This window comes from Haplochromis burtoni, unplaced genomic scaffold, assembly GCF_018398535.1.
Source record: "Haplochromis burtoni strain Fernald_Lab_line unplaced genomic scaffold, NCSU_Asbu1 Contig_12, whole genome shotgun sequence".
Classification (NCBI taxonomy): domain Eukaryota; kingdom Metazoa; phylum Chordata; class Actinopteri; order Cichliformes; family Cichlidae; genus Haplochromis; species Haplochromis burtoni.
The window spans coordinates 3,814,794-3,828,709 of NW_024582373.1; the positions used below are offsets into that span (position 1 = coordinate 3,814,794).

General features: G+C 35.4%; 1 protein-coding gene across 2 annotated transcripts in view; it reads left to right on the forward strand.

The window, feature by feature from the left end:
* Window positions 1-13,916, forward strand: part of eys (eyes shut homolog) — a 167,693-nt gene that overhangs the window by 34,671 nt on the left and 119,106 nt on the right. For both annotated transcript variants that reach the window (XM_005915494.3, XM_005915497.2), the window contains exons 13-20: window positions 90-212; window positions 2,060-2,173; window positions 4,747-4,854; window positions 5,397-5,630; window positions 6,972-7,094; window positions 7,197-7,310; window positions 9,113-9,226; window positions 10,273-10,386. In XM_005915494.3, coding sequence (XP_005915556.1) covers window positions 90-212; window positions 2,060-2,173; window positions 4,747-4,854; window positions 5,397-5,630; window positions 6,972-7,094; window positions 7,197-7,310; window positions 9,113-9,226; window positions 10,273-10,386 — 1,044 coding nt within the window. The remainder of the gene's footprint in view (window positions 1-89; window positions 213-2,059; window positions 2,174-4,746; window positions 4,855-5,396; window positions 5,631-6,971; window positions 7,095-7,196; window positions 7,311-9,112; window positions 9,227-10,272; window positions 10,387-13,916) is intronic.

Genomic DNA, 13,916 nt, shown 5'->3' on the forward strand with positions numbered 1-13,916 from the left:
GGTGTGTTGCATTTTGTGTGTTTATGTATTCAATGCTTGTGCCTTGATTCCTCAAGGTTTTGCTGATTTTTGCTTTTGCATTGTTTCAGGGTTCAAGGGGAAAGATTGCTCTTTGGATATTGACCTTTGCTCGTTTGGAATGTGCAGTGAACATACATTAAAATGCACCAAGACCAAGGATGGACAGAATTTCTCTTGCACATGTGAAAGAGGTGAGCAAGTCTTTTAACAGGTTAAAAGTAAGCACACAAATCTGTGTTTTGCCTGCTTATTTGTCCACATATTTACAGTGAAAAAAATTACATAAAAATGAAATTGCCTCCACTGACTCACTGGTAAATTAAGCTTCACAAATGTCAGTTCTCTGCAAATCATTATTTCATTAGAAAGATCATCACTTCATGCCTTACTTTACTGCAGAAAAATTTCTTCTTTTAGATCATATATTAAAATTTGCACCTACGCTGATGCATTATGTTTTTTAAGTTCCAAACTGTCTGATTAAAAAAATGCTGATTTTCAAAGGATAATGTCACGGTTTCTTAAAAAAAAACAACCAAAAACTTAATTTTGTTTGTGTGTCAGTCAAATCTCTTGGATTCCCTTCCATGTGGATGTCACTGTTATCACAGCATGTCGCTGCCAGAAGTGACAGGGATAAGACAAGAGTAAGTGGAAGGGGCTTGATCTCTAAGATACTCTGAAGCTTGCCAGGGTTATCCAGGCTTCAGAGACTTACAAGTCAGTAGCGTGTGTGAGTTTGGTGCTGTGTAAGTACACACAAGGGGAATCATGCAGTTTTTTTTTTCTGGATGCAGTTAGGGTACTTGGAATAATAAACATTTGCTAGCCATACCAGTCATAATTCAGCCAACACTAGTCCTCAGCAGCACCTCTATCTCTGCAAACGAATGGTTGTTACATAAAAGTCCATGTAACCTAATCAATAACCGTAACTTCATTACCCCCGTTGCATTTATGCTCGGCAGATGTCACAGTGAAGGATCGTGAGTGATTTCTTATGTAAATGCAAGCAACCTGCAGCTAGCTGCTCTCCCTAAAACACTTCTCAAGGGCAAGCTGTGAGGTGCTGTTTTGTTTAGATATTTCTTGTCGACAGTCTTGGCATCCATATTATCTAATGCTTTTGAGCCTAAGGTGTTGTAAAACATGTTACTCATGCCCCTCACTATACTCACTATCCCACGCTGCCAACTTTTTGACCTAATATTTAGTACATACGCTAAAGCACACCCATCCGTGGTCTGAGAATGAACTCAGATTGGTCGATTTTGCATGCAAATGTGTAATTTCTATATGAATAAAATATGAAAGTTGATTGGGAAATGTTTCATTTTGCACTGGCATTACATTAAGAGAGTTTAGTGAATGAAGTTATTTAACTCAGGATTGTAGAACACAGCAGCTGGGTTTGTTTTCTTCTGTTTCTCTTCGTTTTAACCCCGTGACTTTTATTGTGCAAACTTATAAACTTCTTTTCCTGCAGTAAGACAAATTCCTTGTCCTTTTGATCTTTGCTAAATTTCTAATTGTGAAGGTCATCTTCAGACCGTTACATTTGGATAACTGTGTGTGAAAGATTGTGTACACTCAAACAACTACTCTGTGGCAGATAAGTGGGACATTAACCCACACACAGCTTGTGTAGCACCAGAAATAATGTGCTTAAAACACTGGCATGTTTCCTCTTTGTAATGGCCCGCGTGAGTGTGCTTACATGTGTGCGCTGATGCATGTTATTTGTTTTATGCGGTTCTCTTTGTGTATTGATTGACTTTGATCTTAAAAATCACTGGATTTGGCTTGTTTAATGTAATAAATCAGAAGGGCAATGACTGCCTCTTATTAAACATGATTAAATGATCCAGTGAGCTGAGTCTGCATGTGCCCAGCAAGTTCTTTGAATCAATACGAGCTTTGAAAACCAGCTTTTGTTTGTGAAAACAAAGTCATGCTGATCCTAATTGACTGAGAAAAAAAACCAGCCAAAAAGGATTCAAATAACACTTTTTTTTCTTTCTTTCTACATATGCTGCAGGGTTTGGAGGGTCATTTTGTGAAGTAAATCTTAATGAGTGCCAGTCAAACCCATGTCAGAATGGTGGCATTTGCGTGGATGGCATTGACATGTATCAGTGCTTATGCTCAGAGGGTAAGTTGTAATGCAATTATATGTCCCAATAGTCAAGATAATATCATTATATTGCTTATTCAGACTTTGTTGGTTTTAGCCCTAAAGTTATAACCATGGTTTAAATGAAATAGCTATTCAGAAACACTTTTACATTCTTTTCTTTTTTCATTTGGAGGTCGTTTTCTTATTCTTAGGGACAAATGGGCAAGCAGAGATGAAAAGACATTGACTTATTTCCACTGCAGCTGCGATTCAAGTGATTCACGAAGCGAGGCTTTTTATTTTTTGCTACAAGGAAAACTCTTTTAAAAGTATCCAGGTGACAAAATGAGGGCACCATCACCATTTGTGTACTTTACTGTAGACTGATACTTACTGTAAGACATAATACTTTGTTTAAACAGAGTTGAATGTGGTAAAGAGTTTTTCTTAATTGCTTTGTCGCTTCTTTAAAGCTTTTTTAAAGTAGCCGAGCTCTAATTTCACAGTGATATCTACTTCAGTTTTAATCTCAAGAATCAAAACATCTGTAATAGTTTACTGTATTTTGAATAATTTTAGCAATTGCAACACATATTTTTATCTACCTTACAGCAGTTTCTCCAAAATTCTCATCTTATGAGCTCATTAATGCATGAAATGAACTGAACCACCCCCTCCAGATTCCTCTCCCCAGCACAAAAAATCTTTTCACTATGTCAGAAGAATGCACGGTACATTCAGTAAGTTTATTGCTTTCAAGTGAACAGTGGAATTCTTGTGCATTGCATTGCAGCACAGACTCTTTTAGATCTATTGGATTTGTCCTGAACAAAAATGAAATAACTAGTGTTATCCACACAGGCCTTCACGGAATCTGCAAGGACTCAATTCCAGCATAACTACATAAGATTATTGTTCCCTGTCTCATTTGTCAGGATAGAATTTTGTCAAAATTGAAACGAAGCTAATAGAGCTAAGAGCAGAATTCAATTAAAATCTGTGTAAAGGTACTGTACTCTCCCCAACAGCTGTTTTTTTTTTTTAACCATACAAAGCTGATTGCTAGCTTTACTCAGGATAATATTCAGTTAAACATTTTGAATCTCCTGGTTTGCAGTTCAAGGTTAGCAAGTATTTGCTTAGATTTCTCCGATCACATAAAATCATTCAATCAGAAATTGTCACGTGTGTCATTAGTGTAAAAGAAATAAATCACACCTATTTTTCCTGTAATTTCTTGGTCCGGTTGACATCTTACCTGTGAGACATACCTCTGATTAATCTGTGATTGTGGGTGAAGCCTGTTATGCATTTTTAATGAAGTCAGGATAATTGTCAAATTTTATGACTTGGAGAGAGGTGGAAATTGGTTCCATGGTCAGTTTGAGAAATGATGAGAATTTGACCTGCACCGATGGTGCTGATAGCCAAGCATTAGTCATGGGCCTCCTGTAGCTGCAGTGTGTGACAGTGCTAATGATAGTCATTTTGTAGCGTGACCACACGGTGGAATATATTTATGAGGGACTAAAATGTCAGAAATTGGCAGCATTCACTTTTACATGATGACTTCAACCTTTTAATTTTTTAAATATCAAATGTAGTGAGATAACTCAGAATTAACCACCATGAAAAAAAAGCATAAACCGGTGAGCACGCAGAGTGAAAACATACATCTTATTTTCCTGTGGCACAGTGTATTCTCTACCTTGTTAACTTGTGGAAAAAGTCATGTAAAATTAGATGAAAGCCATAAATTGCTTTGGGTTGTAATTTATGGGTAATTAGTATCTTTTCAAGTCTGGTGTTTACTGACATTCACACACCATATCTGATATGTGATTTTTGCTTTTCTTTCCATACGAGGATTTAAGGGGCTGAACTGTGAAATCAACTATGATGAATGTGTCTGCACCAATAACTCCACATGTATTGACCTGGTTGCAGACTATGAGTGCATCTGTCCTGCGGGTTTTGCTGGCGAGTTATCTGTGTTATCATTTTCACAGTGGGCCTTGATGAACATAGCCTAGTTCAATGAATGTTAAACAGCTATAACCATTAAAATATCTGGCTTTACTAATGTAAGAGTGTATCTAATTGATAATTAAAAATCCACACGTATAAGCTGAATATTGGATAAATCTGTCTACATATAGAACATGTGGTACAGAAATCCAAAACATCACTTTATCCTCTTAATAAGCACAAAGTGCAAACATTTAAATTACTTTGGGTAATTTCCCTAACTAATACATGTTCATTTATTTTTTTTAAATTAGGATATTAATGAAACTTTCATTCCAACCCATATATGTTTAACAAAGAAAACCCAAACATATTTTTCAATAAACCATGTGTGCTTTCAGCGGTGAGAAAAAAACTTGATAGACACTAAAAGTGCAAAGATATGGCAATTACACAGCATTATCTCCCCTACTGACTTCATTACTAAAACACACACACTTCTCACTTTAATGGTCTTTCCTCCCTACAGTCAAATTCATTTGTGTGTCACCTTGTTGAGACGTTTCTGTATGTTTCCAGTCCTATCGTTCGTCATTACCTTGATAAATTAACAATCTTGTTAACAATGTTTACCTTTTCAGGAAAAAATTGTTCATTGTCCGACTCGCCATGTACACCAGACCTCTGCAAAAATGGAGGAACCTGCTCCTACAGCTTGACTGGGGAAACGCAGTGCATTTGTCCGGCAGGTATTGAACGAGCCTTTACACAGCAGACTGGCATACATTTATTTAATCTTTGTTTTGACATATTGATCAGACATACTCATTGCTCCAGTCACTAATCTATAAATGTTGAACAGTGGGCTTCATAAAAAATAGTATTAAGTTATTTAATCGATGTAGCCACACTGAGCATCACTTAATTAGACGCCCAATCCCTTTTGTAACTTCAGTCGTTAGTGCACATTAAAACATATCACTGTTGTTGTTTTCTGTGGAATAATCAACACATATTTTACCTCCAATTGAATATCATTAGAAGCCAATATGCACATATTCAGATTGGTGAAAAGGCTGACTGTATGTTTTCCTGTACTATTTCTGAAGTCTCTCTTTGGCTTTATTGATATATACGCTGACTGGTTGAATTATGCAAGTCAGCAAGGACTAAAAATCCTGGCAATGACATATTTACATGAAATCACAATTCATGATTTTTGACAGATGTGGAACAGCTTACTGTACACAGCACATAGCATCAACCATGCCTTTGATCCCACCTCTTACAGGATACCTTGGCAAAGATTGCTCCTCATCGGTAAACCAATGTGTGTCAAATCCCTGCAACCCCGAGGGAACCATCCTCTGTGAAAAGCTGGAAAATACTTCTAGATGTGTGTGTCAACATGGGTACACTGGGCGGCACTGCAAAACACCTATAAACCACTGCATTGATGGCCTGTGTCAACATGGTTCAGCGTGTGTCAATCTATCAGGAGGGTTCAAGTGTGATTGTTTACCAGGTGGGTTCATCACTCTGCAGGGGCTTGTTTCAGGTGCGGCATTTCCTTGAATGAATCATGTATATAGCAGACACACTCCCAGTTTGAGCCTTTTACTTGTTCAGCTTTCTTCTCTGTGGGAGTCTAATCTCTTTGGCCTTAAGCAACAACACATAACAGTCTTATGAAATGTGTAAGTCAAGGCTCAGTTCATCAGGTTGTGAGCTGACTTCAAAGCAGTGGTGACGTTTAGGATTCCTCTTTGCCCACGTAGACTCCACAAGTCTTCCTTTAGCAATGTATCCCTTTGATAAAATACAAGTAAGCACATCTATTATTATAACATGAAATATTTCAATCCGAAATTGCAGTCATTACTTCATTTCTATTTGATAAAAAATGCAACCTGTACTGGTAATTGCCGCACTTACTGCACTAGCAGTGGCCACAAAGAATTGTTATAACAAATGTTTAAACCTCCAGATCACACTGATAATTTTGGTACTTAGTAAAACGTTAATAAAATAGGACAATCTTTGCAAATTGTTTAGAAATGCTAAAAAATTTCATTAGCAATCAACTGTCGTCTACCTACAACATCTCGAATGACTAATTTCCTTCTCTAAGAAGTTCTTTCATAGCTTTAAGTGAACAGTGTGGAAGGCACTGAGGGTTCATTGCTTGTATGAAGTGCTGTGTTTTCATTTGAAAGTAAAACCAGTTGTTTTTTTTGGGTTTTTTTAAAACAGAAGAAAATTGTAGTTATAAAAAGCCTCAAACCAAACATGCTCATGACAAACATCTTACATTTTTAATGCATGTTGATTTTATGCTTAAAAGGTGCACTTTGGGGTTTTCTTGTAAAAAGGCTTATGTTTTCATTAATTATTTCTCCTATAACACACTGCAACAATAACCGCATGTCTTCCCTTAACATGAAACACAAAGACATTTTGGAATTTTATTTAACCCTGCTCTGTTATTAACATTTGCTTCCTCGCAGTCTTCTTCTTCCAAACCATTGTGGGTACTATGCATTTCTTTTTTATGGTATCAGCTTATCTTGCTCATGTGTGCACATGTGCAACCTTGCACAATAAAATATGTGCAGAAAAGTCCCAAAAACACTGTTTCAGAGTCCAAAATTCCACATAAATATTTACATTTTTGTTTTTTCCTTAACAATAGTACACTCAGTGTACGTTTTGTCATTTTCTTGAGTTATAGAGATAAATAATATAACTTTCAGAGATTTAAAAAAAAAAACAACGGTATGTTATCAAGCATCCTAAAGGGATAACTTTAAAGAAATGCAATGTAAAAATGAGAGATCACGTAGAAACTCTCACCCTTTTTCCACAGGTTTAACAGGGCAGTTTTGTGAGATAAACATTGATGACTGTGAAAAAGAGCCATGTGGAGTCCTGAGCATTTGTAAAGACACTTTGAACGGCTACAATTGCTTCTGTGCACCAGGATTTATTGGTAAGTGAAAGCTATCTTGAAGTTATTCTTTGTGAGTTAAAGTGACATTTTATTCACAGAAGCAATTTGTCAACATGCAGTCCTTCTTTTATATTTTCTTAGGAAATAATTGTGAGATTGAAGTGAATGAATGTCTCAGCCAGCCTTGTCGCAATGGAGGCTCCTGCGTAGATGAGCTCAACTCATTCAGCTGCCAGTGTCCCCCTGGGATCACAGGTATTTTATATGGTTCTTACCATGACTGCTCAAAATTATATGTGTGACCTATGAAAATAAAGCTGAGCAAGAGTCACTCGAAATAACTGGCAAATGTCTATAAACATTAGCAAGCATAGTGAAAATATAATATCCATATATTATGTAATTTATTGTTAATGCAACACGGAAAATGTATGTTTGTTTTTGACACAATGCCATGAATGTAAGATCATATATTAATTTAATACACAAATATGTATTTTTTTCTTGTTCTGTTTTATTACTATATATTTACAGCTTCCTTAAAATGTATTTTAAAATATTTATTAAACAGTGATAGCAGTTTGATTTGTGATCCAATTTTGAGAAAAATCAAAGTGTTAAGAGTTTATTGCCCACAGCTGAAGTATGAAAATGATCTTAAAGTGCATAAAACTTTACAGGCTCGAGGTTGGATGTGGTGCTTCTGAAGTTTCACTGAATGTATTTAATGTCTTATAGTCATAGCTCTTGAAAAATGTTTCCTTAAACAGGTAATACAGTAAGTTTAAATTGTAATGCTAAAATTGTGTAAATATTTCCTTGCTGTAAATGTAATTTTTGGATTTTTGGAAACAAATATCTTTGGATTTGATGCCTCCAGATGTGGCTATTTTTAACATAAGTGTTGAGTAAAATAAGCAAAAGCAGTGTTTACTTTAACCCAACTACACTCTTGCTAATCAGGGGTATAAAAATGTAGTCTGTGTTGTCAGAGGAGAGCCAGAGGATGTTTATCCTTCTGAGAACTTCAATGCTGCCATTAAATTTTTCACAGATTATTTAATACATCTGTGCAAAGTAGAAATGTTTGTTTGGTATTGTCATTAGCACAATAAGGGATTCATAAACTCATAAGATGTCAGTGTTTATCTAAATAAAATCTAAAAGGCTTTGATATTGACATTTCATGGGTTTTCTGAACTGAAATCTAGAGGAAACTTCATAAATTTTACCAAATACTGACTTGAAAAGTGTTATTCTCTGTTTGTAATTAAAGACGTAATTGAGTCACCAAAATCAGAATAAATTCCCAGAATATAATAGAACATATGTCTTAGCAAGTCTGCTTTAATAAAATGTCATGTAGCATTCATTACTGGACAAAAACTTTGAAAAAAAAAACACAAAAACTTGGATGTCTCGACTGTGCTAAAGAGAGATCACTTAGATAATTATTTCTGGGAAAGCTGACCGTCACTATGGGCAGCAAGACTAATCCGATGTGTTAATGCTTCCATCATGCAAATCTTTAGAAAAGATCCACAAAGGAGGAGATGAGGTTAAAAAAAACCCAGCTCTATTGTTTATAGTGTTACAAGTGCAGCACAAACAGTACACTGTAATTACATGGAATGTTGGTGTAATTCAAAGACCCGTTATCATTTTGGCATTTCACACTATGTAACAGCCTCCTCTAAAGCTTACAGAGAGTAAATGTGCGAAACAGCGATAGTGAAGGAAAAAAATCATCTTGCTGCTTGGTTAGTTTGCTGCTAATCTGCTCTCTATTTTGAGCAAAACACAAGGACAGAACAGCAAGTCAATAGTCTGTATTCTATAGAATGTGTGTGTGTGCCCATCAATCATTTTATTATGTACACCTGCTCATGTTTGTTAATGCAACTATGTAGGCATAGTCAAAATTACCTGTTGAGCATACATGCATATACACATTTAACCGTCATGCCAAATAAAGCATATTTCTTTCCTTCAGTCAAATCTGTGCTGTATGGCACTTTTTGACCATTTGTGACTGCTGCTGCTTGTTAACATTATAGGCATCTACTGTGAAGTCAACATAGACGAGTGCACGTCCTCTCCCTGCCTGCACAATGCCACTTGCGTTGACCTAGTTCATGCCTACGGATGTCTCTGTATGTCTGGCTTTGCAGGTCAGTGAATGCACTTTATGTGAATACTTCTGTAATGTGTGATGTGACATCCTATACATATATTTATTTTGCATAATGTGTGAATAGTTTTCCAGTACAAATAAACAGAGAAGCAATAAAACTTCACAAAAATGGGGGTTGTGGACGTGAACATGTCTCTGAGGTTGAACAAGTACTAAATCTGCAACAGATCTTGGGCTATGAAGCACTGTACTGTACGTTTATGCTAGCAGTTTATAGTTCAGACTCGCACTAACATGTGAACATGAATCTACAGCCATAGTCATTCCTCTGCTTTGTTGTATTTAGGTGTAAAATGGTCATGGTTATTTAGGAGCAATTAGTAGAGCGGTGTTACGTTTGCACTCATCTTATCCTGTAGTGCTTTTTGCTTTACATGTGGTGCTACGATGCTCACTGTTTATAGTGCAAAGTTGACTGTAGATTAAACCACAGGTAAGACTCCCAAACTTAAAGGTCAACTACAACAATGGCTTTTGAACTGTTTCCTAGCAATTTGCTAATAATTCTCACAGAGCAGGATTCACAGTGCAGACCCAAAAATAGAAGTGGTGCAGTGCTCAATCCTGTGAAATCTTACACGCACAAAGGAGGTGATTTCTCTTCTTTCTAAAATTCTTAAGGATTATGCATTTAAAACTTTTTTCTTTTTGCATGTTGACAAATGATATGTAAAATAGAAAGAGGATGTTCTTGCTGCTCCAGCTACGTTGCTGCAGCACAGCAGGAAACCCTTTATGGCATTATAGCTCTGTTTAGCACTTCTTTCATTCTCTGTGTGTAGCATTAAGGTCCGCAATATCCCCTCCCCACAAAGGATGCCAAAAGTACATGTTGTTTATCCACATTCAATTTGCTTTTCTTCGTCAGGTGAAAGATTGATGTAAAGTAACAGCAAGAACATGCGGTACAGCATAGATAATAATACAGAAAAGGTCATTTTTAATTGGTTGAATTACTGAATGTTTACGTCGATCACTCTTCGGCATAGCATATTTATCAAGTTGTGTTCTTTCCCGTCAAAGGTACAACATGTGAACTCGACATTGACGAGTGTGCTTCATCTCCCTGCAAGAATGGAGCCACTTGCATTGACCAGCCTGGTAATTACTTCTGCCAGTGTGTGGCTCCATTTAAAGGTAATGGGCACTGAGAGAATGGGGACAAAAAGCAAAGTTAATTAAATTCACATACTATTATTTTCACCTGTCTGAACTAACTTCACATGTCTCAACAAAATTAGTAAGTCTTTATTCTTAATCTGTAGTTAAATAAAGAACTCTTGAATAACTAGGCAGGTATAAGCCACAGTTGATGCTTCTCCCATCCATGTGACATCTTTATTCTCACATGTCCTAAAACTCTTTAACTTGGTGTTTTTTAAACCCTAACCACAATATAATAGCTAGTGCAAATAAATATGAGAAAACAGTGAAATAGGGCATGACCGTGACACTTTAGGCTCACTGTTGTGTTTTATGTCAGTGCCACGCCACCTGCCTACTGTAAACTAATAACTGTTTTAACTTCATAATAATAATAACTTGTTATTATCCAAATGGCTCTAGATGGTTTACACAACATTTATAAACCATTTTCAAATATTAGATACAACTTTACATTAACTTTATAATCATTTTAATATGTGTTTACTGAAAAGTTATTGGGAAAAATTAAGAATTACAATTTCATTGTCCAGTAAAGAAACAAACAAAAAACTAAACTGAATCAAATGAAAACAAAACTAGAGTAAGTCAGTCAATTTACTATTAAAGTGTTACCTTTTGTTAACAAATAAATTTTAATACATTTTTCACAAATATCTCTTTGGATAAGTGTTGAAGTGATAAAATTCTTTAACCAAAACCTTTAATGTTAACTTCGCTGTGACGTGATACTTTTATGTTCTGCAGACATCTTTTGCTGGTCACTATGCAACAAATACAAAATTTAGACAAAAGCAATTAATCACCCCTCTTTGTCTGTGGATTCCGGTGTTTTAATTCTCATAAAATCACGGATGTAGCCATGTAGTCTACTTTTGAAAATATCTGTGAAAGTTTGGTTTCTAAAGTACGGAATAGGATTAGGGCCACTGGGGGGGGGGGGAGGGGGCCGGTTTTTCTCAGAGAAAAAAGTCAGATTTTTTTTTTTTTTTTCTTCTTCTTTTCCCGAATTCTGAGAAAAAAGTCAGAATTCTGACTTTAATCCCAGAATTCTGACTTTTTTCTCAGAATTTGGACTTTTTTCTCAGATTTTTTTTCCAGTGGCCCTAATCTGAGAAAAAAGTCAGAATTCTGGGATTAAAGTCAGAATTCTGACTTTAATCCCAGAATTCTGACTTTTTTCTCAGATTTTTTTTCCAGTGGCCCTAATCCTCTTCAGTACTAAAGAGCCCAGAGCCTGGGTTCTAATAATTTCTTATATATATATATTTTTTTTTACGTTATGTTTTACACTGAATTCTTCATAATTTTGTAATTATAGTGTGTTATGGTTTTATGTAATTTGTTGTTGTAATTTTGTTTGTGTATTGTGAATGCAAAAGTCCAACAAAGAAGCAAGGGTTGAAAATTAGAAATAGCTGTAACTCTACATGCAGCACATCAGTTAACTATGTTAAACTGCATTGTTAATTTTTGACATATAAAAAGTGACAGACCACATATTCCAAACCTCTGAAATTAACATCAGCATAGAAACTGTGCTGAGCTTCATGGCATGGGTTTACATGACGGCCTAGTACTTTTATCCATGACTGGTTGTCAGATGCATTACTTTATCACGGTGAATTCATTTACTCAGTCATTTCATTTTCTCAAATAAATCAATAAATATGTTAAAAAGTAATTTTCACATTTTATTATTGATACTATATCCCCACATAAATGAATAAGAAAAGATGAGATAATTTTATCAGCATAATGATGAAAAAAAAAAAAACTTTTTTATGTTGAGTTTTGGCACAGCTGGGTTTAAATGCCATTCTGTTAAATATTTTAGTTTTTAATATATTATTAATCCACATGCTGGTCTTATAAGAGATGCACTGCTGACTGTGCGTGATACATTTCTAAAACTGGGATTTCTCAAAAACACAAAACAGTAAAACTTTATTATGTTTGATGGAAAAAAGAAAAAAAAGAGAAAACATTTACTTAGCCAGACTCTTTTTAGCAATTCATCCTAAAAAATCAGGCAGCCAGTCGAGAAGGACCTCGGTAAAAACCAACAACCACTTTGACAGATCTAATGAGCTCATTGGCTGTGAGATCATCGTAGAAGGACAACAGTCAGGGCACTATTTCACAAATTTGGGATTTACAGCAGAGTCATCAGAAGAAAATGACTTTAAAAAAGGCACTTCAATGACATACTGACAACATAAGCAGAAACATTCAGAGCTCTGAAAATGAAAGTGTTCCAGTGTGATTCAAAGAACTGTAGAAAGTAATGTCAAAAACAAGTGATTACCCTTGTAACACCACTTCAGTGTACAGTGTGGTAGTGGCCACTCTGCATCTCCAGTGTGCATCAGTGTGCAAAGCTACTCCTTTATACTATGACAGAAATAATTATACAGTTCATGAAGTCAAACGCTAAAGCCATTTCTGAGAGTATTTCTCAGAGGGTGAATGATTAACTCGCTTTATATCTGAGGATTTCAAGTGATTCAGTGTATCAAGAAAGCCATGGCTTTGTGGAGCTTTAATTTCACCCACTTGTACCGTACAATGAAAAAGTATTCTGAAATGATTAAATATTGCACAATTTAGCACTGCCACTTCTTTCCAAAGGAACATACCGACAACAAAGAAGAAGAAAACGAATATATCAGTGAAAAGTTGTACTACTGTTTACCAAATGATAACTAACTGAGAAGCTGTCACAGTAGAAGTACCATTTATTAGAAGCATTTTAATATCAAAATCAATATTTTCCCCACATTTATGTTAAAATAGCCATAACTACACTTCAGATTCTTTCATAATTCACGGATCAACCAGCTAACCAGCTGCTAGCTCAGCCAAAGTGCTTCTTATATATTATTTGGTATAAGAAACCATTTGGACTCAGCAGTTTCCTGACAAATAAGAAACTGATTCGACTACAACTTCACTCATTTCCTTCATGTGATTGTTTTACAGAAACGATCTCAGTAGGATGCACCACCACTGTGCTTTGTCTATTTTTGCATGTTTTGCAACATTTGAAGATTTTTTATCATCTGCACTGATCTGGTTAATTTTCTGCACTGCTTTTCATAATTATGTTATTTTACTTTCTGTAGGCTCAGGAGAAATTAGCCTCATGCACAATCTATCTGAAGTGATTTTTATCCACTTTCATTTTTCTGCCTAGTTCTGTCAGTTTTCATAATCAAAGCTGTTGTTAAGTTGCTCAAACATGATGCAAATGGCAGTATTCAATAGCACATTAGCAATGACATTGAGGGTTAAGTAGCCAGATGTGTGCTTTTATCACTAGTTTTAAATCAGCATGGAGCATTGTTGCATTGAATGAGGAAATTTTGTGCAAAACTCGTTTTGTATGAGTACAAATATATATATCTATATCTATATCTATCTATCTATATATATCTATATATATCTATATATATAGATATATAGATATATAGATATATAGATATCTATATATCTATAGATAT